At 39.8% G+C, this 10,991-nt stretch overlaps 1 protein-coding gene across 1 annotated transcript; it reads right to left on the reverse strand.

Moving 5' to 3' along the window:
* Window positions 1-2,352: 2,352 nt before the first annotated feature.
* LOC141441459 (probable enoyl-CoA hydratase) lies at window positions 2,353-10,743 on the reverse strand. Its single transcript, XM_074106208.1, has 6 exons — window positions 10,532-10,743; window positions 10,182-10,414; window positions 9,690-9,840; window positions 6,232-6,381; window positions 4,019-4,216; window positions 2,353-2,697 (listed from the first exon to the last, which is right to left on the reverse strand). The coding sequence occupies exons 1-6, from the start codon at window positions 10,674-10,676 to the stop codon at window positions 2,561-2,563; spliced, it is 1,014 nt and encodes a 337-aa protein (XP_073962309.1). The 5' UTR covers window positions 10,677-10,743; the 3' UTR covers window positions 2,353-2,560.
* Window positions 10,744-10,991: the final 248 nt, after the last annotated feature.

The following is a 10,991-nucleotide window of genomic DNA, read 5'->3' on the forward strand; positions in this document are numbered from 1 at the left end:
AATCTTGTTTACTCCCTCGCACTCATTTCTACACTCATATAACAAACGGAGAACCGGAGCTCAACGACTAGATTAAAATACTTTACAAAAACTTAATAGACCTTAAAACTATGTTAGGTTATAGAGAACAAGTCTTGAGCCAGGGTGGAACACAGACATTGACAGTATCTTGTATGAACTACAAACAATGAAGACTACTTGACAGGTGGAATATCGCTAGATGGCGTTAGTATCGTGAGGTTCGATAAACGTTACGGTCTTGATTGCAATGAGGGCTACCGTTTTCGCGCTCACCAGTTGGCGCCACTGTTTAGTCGGTGGTTTGGTAAAAAAAAAAAATTAAATATTACCTTAAAACTGTGCCACAAAAATATCGAGCAAGCCACAGGGTTGCGAAGTCCCGTTTTGTTCGGAAAAAAGGGAGAGCAAAGGTTTCCGAAAGACAAAAACTGTCTCAATACACAGACATTCATTGCCCCGTAATGCATATTTGCCATAATTAATTTCAGATATTACAAATTATTGTAATTGTAAATAAACCCGCGTGGCTCACCCAAAAACAGTGACATTTGACATTTCGGAGACCTCTCTCTACACTAGCGCCTCTACTCACGTTCTCGGGCAACTAATTGTTTGTAGCTCATTGATATGGACCCCCACAAAGTAACGCCTGATTCAATAAATTAGTATCTTGTATGTTTGTTAACAGCAATCACAAGCTGCAATGAGTGAAGATTGTACTTAGGTATATATTATTGTTTAAATATTCCCTTTTGACGGTCGGTGACCACTTTCTGGCATTTGACCACTTCTGCATTTGGCCACTTCTGCATTTGACATTTGACGACCACTTCTGGATTTGACCACTTTCTGGATTTGACACTTCTGGATTGACACCACTTCTGCATTTGACCACTTCTGCATTTGGCCACTTCTGCATTTGACCACTTCTGGATTTGACCACTTCTGGATTTGACCACTTCTGGATTTGACCCTCTGGATTTGACCACTTCTGGATTTGACCACTTCTGGATTTGACCACTTCTGGATTTGAGCACTTCTGGATTTGACCACTGTCTGGATTTGACCACTTATGGATTTTGACCCCTTCTGGATTTGAACCCTTCTGCATTTGACCCCTTCTGCATTTGACCCCTTCTGGATTTGACCCCTTCTGGATTTGACCCTTCTGGATTTTGACCACTTCTGGATTGGATCAAATTATCTATTTTTAATTATAATTATCTATACCTATAAAAACAGTACGTGACTGACTGGCAGACAGACAACGCACGGCCGAAACCCTTTTGACCGTGCGTCTCTCCAACTCGTCTCTCGAACTCTTCCAATCTATGAATCGCAGGATAATGTTGTTGAAGATGGAGTTACGGATAAAATAATTTAAAACGTTTTTGATGCAAATTCAAAGAGATTTGTTTCTTATACTAAGGGTAGTTTATTTCATGTCTAGTGATGACATTTTATTTGTCCATATTAATTAACATAGAATATCTTTGTTGTTTTTCCTTCCACTTTTCTCTAACACGTCTTTCTTCACTTTATGTTCTACTATAGTGAAGAAAGTCCAAATTGTATTATTCCTTTCGGCCGTCTACAGAACCGTAAGTTTCAGTTTCAAAACTGTTTTCTTACGAGGCTTTCAAATTACTAAAGACACAACAGCAAGGTCTGAAATATGCCGCAGTTTTAAAAATATATAATAATAATATAGCTTTTGCCCGGTCAAAAGGGTTTCGGCCGTGCGTTGTCTGTCTGACAGTCAGTCAGTCAGTCACGGTACTGTTTTTATAGGCATAGATAATGTCATCGTTTGACATTTGATCCAATCCAGAAGTGGTCAAATCCAGAAGGGGTCAAATGCAGAAGTGGTCAAATCCAGAAGGGGTCAAATCCATAAGTGGTCAAATCCAGAAAAGTCAAATCCAGAAGTGGTCAAATCCAGAAGTGGTCAAATCCAGAAAGTGGTCAAATCCAGAAGTGGTCAAATCCAGAAGTGGTCAAATGCAGAAGTGGCCAAATGCAGAAGTGGTCAAATGCAGAAGTGGTCAAAATGCAGAAGTGGTCAAATGCAGAAGTGGCCAAATGCAGAAGGGGTCAAATCCATAAGTGGTCAAATCCAGAAGTGGTCAAATCCAGAAGTCAAATCCAGAAGTGGTCAAATCCAGAAGTGGTCAAATCCAGAAGTGCTCAAATCCAGAAGTGGTCAAATCCAGAAGTGGTCAATGCAGAAGTGGCCAAATGCAGAAGTGGTCAATGCAGAAGTGGTCAAATGCAGAAGTGGTCAAATGCAGAGGTGGCCAAATGCAGAAGTGGTCACCGACCGTCAAAAGAAAATATTCAAAACAAGAACATAAACATTCGTTTTCATTCAAAGATTTCCGGATCAAACTCGGAACCTAAAGCTTCTTAGTCAGGCTCTCTAACCAGTAATAAATACCCAACGAGGCATGGTGTCAAATATACTCTTCTTACATAAGTAGGTACTACAGCAAAGTTCCACACAAGCTCAACACAAGTTCGTGATGATACATGTTCCAAATTACTTTGGCGCCTTGCCGTCGGGTGCTTTTTCATCGTCACCTAGTTTTACGACCGTCTCTTCGACACTGTTTTCAAGCTCCCAATCTTGAAGAGGTACTTCTGTTAGTTTGTAGAATTTGCCGTGCTTTCCGATCCCTGTAAGATTATATTAGTAATATTATGGGCTTGATACCTTTGCTTTTACCGAAGCGTCGAATATAAAAACAATTTTCATGAATTTTAAATATTTTCATTTCAACTAAGCGTTAACCTATCAAGAAGAGGAAAAAACATAACGAAGACTTGGCGGTATGGTAAAAGCTTTGCCTTTTGCCCTAGAGGAAAGAATAATAAATGAAAGATAAAAACATTTAATATTCTGTAAAAACGGTAAGCTATAAGGACCATTGTAGTTGAAAAAGTTATCTGGGAGACACAATGCCACAGATACACTTATGCTTGCTACACGCACGATATATCGTAGCGATTAATCTGTGCAAACTATCGATCGTGTGTATGACAAATCGTTGGAGATTATCGTACATCGGTGGCAGTTGCAATTTATATCAGATAAATCGCTGTCGATTTCGTTTGCGCAGTTTTATCGTCGTGGGTGGAATGGCGATCATTTCGGCATTACGAGCGCGCAGCAATGAGTATAGTAACCCTGATTGTGATCTGATCTTTTGTACATGGCATTAGTGGTTGCCCTGGTTGCTGTTGCTCTAGCACTTTTTACGTTTATTTTTAAACGAGTAAGACTATTTTATATCATTAATGACGAATATAATAATTAATATTTTTTTCTTCAAACACAACCAGGCCTAGTATCGTAAATTCCATCGTGGATGACGTGATTCTTGCGTGATCTTCTGCTGAGAACTGACGATCGACACCGATATCGGAGGCGCGTGGAGGCACTAGGAACGTTCGATTTATCTGCACAGTCTGAAATCGCTACGATATATCGTTACGTGTGTAGCAAGCATTAGAAAAGTAAAAAACCTCCGACATTGCCATTTTCAAAGTTGAATATCTCAAAAACAGCTCAACTAATTTTTATCAAACATAGCTAAGAACCGCAAAAGAAGTCGCTTTCACGTAAAAAAATACCGCACCGACATCGGTTCATACGTTTGAGAGCTAAGATGCCACAGACAGACAGACATTGGTACAGTGATGGCTTAAATTAAAATTTCAAATTCAAACCATTTATTCAGTAAATAGGCCGCAATGGGCACTTTTACGCGTATTTCTTTTAAACCACCGCCGCAAATTTGCCGCAAGAAACTTGGCAGTCATTTTTTAAAGGGGGGCGGAGGGGGCGGTCCGGCCATCTCTTGTACCTAGCTACTTACATACAAAACCGCCTGGGGTGCAACTCTACCCTACGCCGCCACTTTGACTTCAAACTTATAGTACCCCTTTTTGCGTTAGGGGTAAAAAACGAATAATCCTTGTTCAAAATACAACTCACCATCTTGGAACTTCTTAACTCCTTCCTTGATGTCTTCAAGAGCAGTCCCGAGCAAACTTTGCATGATAGCTTCGTCCCGCATACTTTCATCACTGTTAGGGTTCAACTGCGAGTTCACTGCTGCCAACTTGTCCATCATCAGAGCGCTCTGGGGGAACTTCACCAGGGATTTAGCCAGCTTTATCGATTCTCCAAGTGCTGGAATGATATAAAATACTAAGGGGCTGTTTCACCACCTATTGATTAATTTTATTTGACGGATAAATGTGATGCCGTCTCCGTCTATTCGAAAAAATAAACAGAGACAGCATCACATTTATCCGTCAGATAAATTTAATCAATGGATGGTGAAACAGGGGGTAAGTATTAAGTAATCTTGTAGGTCGAACGGCGTGTAAGTGTCTGGGCTAGGGTTACCAGATGATAAATTCAAAAGTCCGGAGAAAAAGTCTGATTTCCGTCAAAAAATCCTGAGAATTTGTCGCAATTTTTTTGCAAGCGTTTTTTAAAAGCAAATTAAAAAGTCAATTATTATTATAAATATTGTGACCTCGGCGGTCATGTTCAGTTCACGCGGGTCACAACATTTCCCAATTATAGTCTATTATGTATAAATAAGTTTTTTTTTCTTTAAAATAAAAACGTAAACACCCTCTATTTTATTGAAAATTCTTAAAATCCTGAGATTTCCTGATATTTTCAAAATCCGGCCGAAATCCTGAAAAGACTCAAAAACCTGAGATATGGTAACTTTATCTGGGCTGGCCATGCTTGTCGCATGCCGGACGAGTTGTGGGCCAAGATAACCACCGAGTGAACTACCACCAACTCGAAAAGGCGACCTGGCAGACCTAGACGGCGATGGCGGGATGAACTGGACTACTTCTTGAAGGACTGGCCCTTGTTTGTCTACTCTACTGCAGAGGTAGAGAGGTAGTGGAAGGGGGCGAGGCCTTCGCTTAGCAATGGGAAAGAGTAGAATAGGCTAACAATAATACCAAAAAATAATAGTGTTTATCATGGACATAAAACATTACTTGATTACCTAGTTAGAAAGCAATTTTTGCAGGTTAGAACTTTTTAGATAGGACCAACCTAAATGCATCACATAGGATGGCAGGAGCCCACATGAGGGCTATCGCGTATGAATTCGCCGCTAGAGGCGCTAGTATAGCGAGAGGTCTCCGAAATGTCAAATGTCACTGTTTTGGGTGAGCTACGCGGGTTTATTTAGAATTAGGATAATTTTGTGAATATTTTGCAAAACCTTAAATTCATTATGGCAAATATGCGGTACGGGGCATTGAATGTCTGTATTTTGAGACAGTTTTGTCTATCGGAAACCTTTATCCTCCCTTTTCTTTCAAACAAAACGGAACTACGCAACACTGGCATGCACAATATTTTTATGATACGTTTTAAGATGTTAAGGGGCTGTTTCACCATCCATTGATTAGCGTTAACCGACGGTTAAATGTGATGCCGTCTCCGTCTATTCGAACAAAACAAATAGAGACGGCATCACACCTAACCGCCAGTTAACACTAGTCAATAGATGGTGAAACAGCCCCTAAATATATTTAAATGTAAATTTTGTTTTCACGCAGGCAGGACCTTTGTCTACAGTGGCGCCAACTGGTGAGCGCGAAAACGGTAGCCCTCATTGATAGGCAAGCGAGCAAAAGAAGCCTTTGCAGAGCAGTGGAACTTATGCACTCTTAGGGTGTAGCTAGACGAGCGTAACTTATGCACTCTTAGGATATAAATAAATATTGCTGACGTAAGCACCATCTACACCCCCCAGGCCTTCATGTCATCAAAAATAATCAAAGCAAAGACCCCCCCCCCCTTCGGTGCTTACGTAATACTTGAATGACATGAGTTGCGCACATTGTATGAAACGAAAATTACGCGACCGAAAATACGCGACTCACAGCTCAAACATTTCGCTTGTCTGCCTCCACCCTTATATATGTATATAGACGGGTAGACGGGTATAACTCAACCTTATAAATGAAATTTTATGAAATTGGAATATTTATTTCAAAATGTGTATCTAAAATGGTCATTAAAATGTTATAAAATTTCATTTACGAGTTTGAGTCAGTCACCCGTCGATATGTGTCTGTCTGTTTGACACAACCAATTTGCTCTGATCTGTCAAACTAATTAAGTTGTAATTCGCTATACTCGTAAGCTGCTTGACGCCATACCAGTGCCAGTGGCTGTGACTTTGGCAGCTAACCCCTTCTGGTTGGCTTCCACCCCTGAGATCAGTCTTCCCGTCATCAGCAGGTCCAACGCCTGCGACAGACCGATGAGCGAAGTCAGGCGGCGCCCACCAAACAGGCTGGATGGTACTCCTGTGGACATTAAATGATTTAAATCTACATTATGGCATATCATATGTATATTTCTGTGTATTATAAGTAACTAGCGACCCGCACCGGCTTCGCACGGTCAAAATAAAAAAAACCGGCCAAGTGCGAGACGGACTCCCGCACGAAGGCTCCCATACCTATACATTAGACATTAGCAAAAATCGAAAAAAAAACACGTTTGCCGTACTGGAGCCCTTATTTATTCTATTTTAATTTAATTATTTCTTTTTAAATTGAATGAAAATACAAATTAATATTCTGTGAATATTTCAAGCAACTACCTGTTGTCGTAAAGAGCACCCCTAAACATTTATTTTACAATACAATTACTCCTTATTGTACACCAGAAATAGTAAGCAATACAGAAAATAGGTACACAGAGAAAATTACAAGGTAAGCAATAGGCGGTCTTATCGCTTAAGCGATCTCTACCAGGCAACCTTTTTACAGAAAGAAGGAAAAAAAAACCACATCTACACATACACATTATCGTATGTACATATGTATAAAACACGTCTAAAATAAATATGGGCAATGGGATAAACAGCCACAAATAAATAAATAAACTAGGATAAAGCTAATTATTACACGATGACAGATAGATTTTATTCTGTTTTTAGTATTTTTGTTGTTATAGCATCAACATAAATACATCATCTGTGAAAATTTCAACTGTCTAGCTAACACGGTTCTTGAGATACAGCCTAGTGACATACAGACAGACAGACAGTGGAGTGTTAGTAATAGGGTCCCGTTTTTATTACCCTTTGGGCACTGAACTCTAAAATGGTCTCGAATCGAGCGCACTTCACACACATTTTTCAGCTCCATTTACCAAAAAAACACCCGACCCGCGCGAAGCCGGGCCGCGTCAACGGCAACATAAAGTAAATGCATTTTTTTGGTTAGATTGATATTTTTAAATTCGTAATATCTTTTGAATGGAACGTCCGATTTAAATAATTCAAAAAGTAATCTACACGTATTGAAACTGTCTTGAATATGAAACTATTTATTTGGGTAAGGATTAATAGAAAGGTATAGATTACATGGCCCAATGTTAGTCGGCATTTCAGTCAACTTTTAAAATGTAAAAAAGTAGTTGTAGTGACATAACTACAATAGTTGGACATATGGTATCGTTAAGTTTTGTGTAGATATTGATATATTATTTAATATTTTAGAACATTTTTTTGTTCTATCATCAATAGTTTCCACAGCACATGCGATGAAAGATGTTTTATGACAACTTTTTACACTTTGAGGCACATTATTGAAGTTTTAGTACGGATTCCCCTCCTTACCCTCATTTTTATGGTAATAAATATAGCCTATGGCACTTTGGAATAATTTGTTGTTTCTTTAAAAAAAATATGGCTCTGTCCATCGGAGGACAATTTTGCCAGTGTCTAGTAGTTTTTGCCGTTGTACGCTAAAAAATTCTAGAAAACGAAATATGAGACGTAATGGTGGATGAACGATGACAGCGCGAATCTCAGTGGTCTTGGAATAATTTAAGTGAAAGAATTTTTAAATTGGTCCAGTAGTTAATTTGTAACAAACATCAAAAAATCCAAATCTTTCCTCTTTATAATATTAGTATAGATAGATGATATGTTTCTCTTTCTCACTCTCTCTCTCTCTCTCTCTCTCTCTCTCTCTCTCTCTCTCTCTCTCTCTCTCTCTCTCTCTCTCTCTCTCTCTCTCTCTCTCTCTCTCTCTCTCTCTCTCTCTCTCTCTCTCTCTCTCTCTCTCTCTCTCTCTCGCTCTGTCTTTCTCTCTGTCTTTCTCTCTGTCTCTCTCTCTGTCTTTCTCTCTGTCTCTCGCTCTCTGTCTTTCTCTCTGTCTCTTGCTCTCTGTCTCTTTCTCTCTGTCTCTTTCTCTCTGTCTCTTTCTCTCTGTCTCTTTCTCTCTGTCTCTTTCTCTCTGTCTCTTTCTCTCTGTCTCTTTCTCTCTGTCTCTTTCTCTCTGTCTCTTTCTCTCTGTCTCTTTCTCTCTGTCTCTTTCTCTCTGTCTCTTTCTCTCTGTCTCTTTCTCTCTGTCTCTTTCTCTCTGTCTCTTTCTCTCTGTCTCTTTCTCTCTGTCTCTTTCTCTCTGTCTCTTTCTCTCTGTCTCTTTCTCTCTGTCTCTTTCTCTCTGTCTCTTTCTCTCTGTCTCTTTCTCTCTGTCTCTTTTCTCTCTGTCTCTTTCTCTCTGTCTCTTTCTCTCTGTCTCTTTCTCTCTGTCTCTTTCTCTCTGTCTCTTTCTCTCTGTCTCTTTCTCTCTGTCTCTTTCTCTCTGTCTCTTTCTCTCTGTCTCTTTCTCTCTGTCTCTTTCTCTCTGTCTCTTTCTCTCTGTCTCTTTCTCTCTGTCTCTTTCTCTCTGTCTCTTTCTCTCTGTCTCTTTTCTCTCTGTCTCTTTCTCTCTGTCTCTTTCTCTCTGTCTCTTTCTCTCTGTCTCTTTCTCTCTGTCTCTTTCTCTCTGTCTCTTTCTCTCTGTCTCTTTCTCTCTGTCTCTTTCTCTCTGTCTCTTTCTCTCTGTCTCTTTCTCTCTGTCTCTTTCTCTCTGTCTCTTTCTCTCTGTCTCTTTCTCTCTGTCTCTTTCTCTCTGTCTCTTTCTCTCTGTCTCTTTCTCTCTGTCTCTTTCTCTCTGTCTCTTTCTCTCTGTCTCTTTCTCTCTGTCTCTTTCTCTCTGTCTCTTTCTCTCTGTCTCTTTCTCTCTGTCTCTTTCTCTCTGTCTCTTTCTCTCTGTCTCTTTCTCTCTGTCTCTTTCTCTCTGTCTCTTTCTCTCTGTCTCTTTCTCTCTGTCTCTTTCTCTCTGTCTCTTTCTCTCTGTCTCTTTCTCTCTGTCTCTTTTCTCTCTGTCTCTTTCTCTCTGTCTCTTTCTCTCTGTCTCTTTCTCTCTGTCTCTTTCTCTCTGTCTCTTTCTCTCTGTCTCTTTCTCTCTGTCTCTTTCTCTCTGTCTCTTTCTCTCTTGTCTCTTTCTCTCTGTCTCTTTCTCTCTGTCTCTTTCTCTCTGTCTCTTTCTCTCTGTCTCTTTCTCTCTGTCTCTTTCTCTCTGTCTCTTTCTCTCTGTCTCTTTCTCTCTGTCTCTTTCTCTCTGTCTCTTTCTCTCTGTCTCTTTCTCTCTGTCTCTTTCTCTCTGTCTCTCGCTCTCTGTCTTTCTCTCTGTCTCTCGCTCTCTGTCTTTCTCTCTGTCTCTTTCTCTCTGTCTTTCTCTCTGTCTCTCGCTCTCCCTCTTTCGCTCTCCCTCTTTCGCTCTCTCTCTTGCTCTCTCTCTCAAACAATTCAATTATCGTCTGCATTGCTTACCAAACCGTCTGCCTGAGCACCCCAGTACAGCTGTGTCCTCGATGACGCGAAGGTCGCAGGCTAGAGCCAGCTCAAAGCCCTCTGCCACCGCAAACCCTTTGACGGCAGCTATTGTGGGCTTGTCACACAGTGGGCGGCGGAGTAGTCGGCGCTGTCACATTAATAAATAAATAAATTTAATGACAATAGGGAACATGCAAGGAACACAAATTTTCTCTTAGAAAATGAAATGTAAAAGAAAACCTGGAAAATAAAACAAATGATATAAAATCATCAATGTCTGTTGAAAATAAAGTGCATTCCATCCCTTTCTAGAAAACTGAAATTTAGTACAGACTTTCTATGGTTGTCTTAATTAGCATATGAAATCATAGTCCATGGTGGATCTCACTAATTGACACCAATTGATGTAGTCCTACCCTAAGCAAAGTTTTGCTGTGGGTATTAGACACTTGGAAAAATATAAACAATAATAACACCTAAATTACTCACAGCGGCATCTTTCAGAGTATTGTATCCTTTGGTGCCCATCTCATCCATATCGAACCCGGAGCAAAAAGAGCCGCCCTCGCCGTTGAACACCAGCACTTTGGCCTCATCATCCTTGTCAAACGCGTCTATTGCCACCTCCATCTCCCGCAAAGTATCCTCGTCGAGACTGTTACGAGTCTTCTGACGATCTATGTTTATCGTCGTAATACCACCATATTTTTCGACCACGATATCTAAAATTAAAATAAAATACGCTCAATATTGGTCGGAGAATGCGTAATATGTATTCAATATATTATTTGTGCTGAAAAAAAAGTGTTTAAAACACTATAGCATCGAAGTAACCTCACTTTTCTTGATGTCGTCTGGTTTATCTTCGCCTTTTGCGGCTTCTTCGGGCTTTTTCTGTGCATCGCTGGAGCTGAACCGCAAGGCACTTAACCGGACGAAAGATATATTGTGAGTAGAAACCAATCTTTTAATTAACATTCGCATTTTTTTAAGGAATAGATTAAGATTTTTCTCCCAAATGCGACCTACCGACTGCGACCGACCGACTGCGACCGACCGACAATAAATACCAATACCATCCATTGTCATATTTGTAATTGTCAATATATCAAAAGTCAAAATTGGCAAATGTCAGCTGTTGTCCGTCTAAAAATGAAGTTTAGTTAAAATTTTGTAGTAAAAAAGACTAATTTTATTAAAATGAAGTTAAAGGAAAAATTTTATTCAAGAAAAGCTCAAATAAATTATTTTTCTACAAATAAATATCTACCTATATTTCTTGCTAATCGTCCTGATTCC

This window comes from Choristoneura fumiferana, chromosome 24, assembly GCF_025370935.1.
Source record: "Choristoneura fumiferana chromosome 24, NRCan_CFum_1, whole genome shotgun sequence".
Lineage (NCBI taxonomy): Eukaryota > Metazoa > Arthropoda > Insecta > Lepidoptera > Tortricidae > Choristoneura > Choristoneura fumiferana.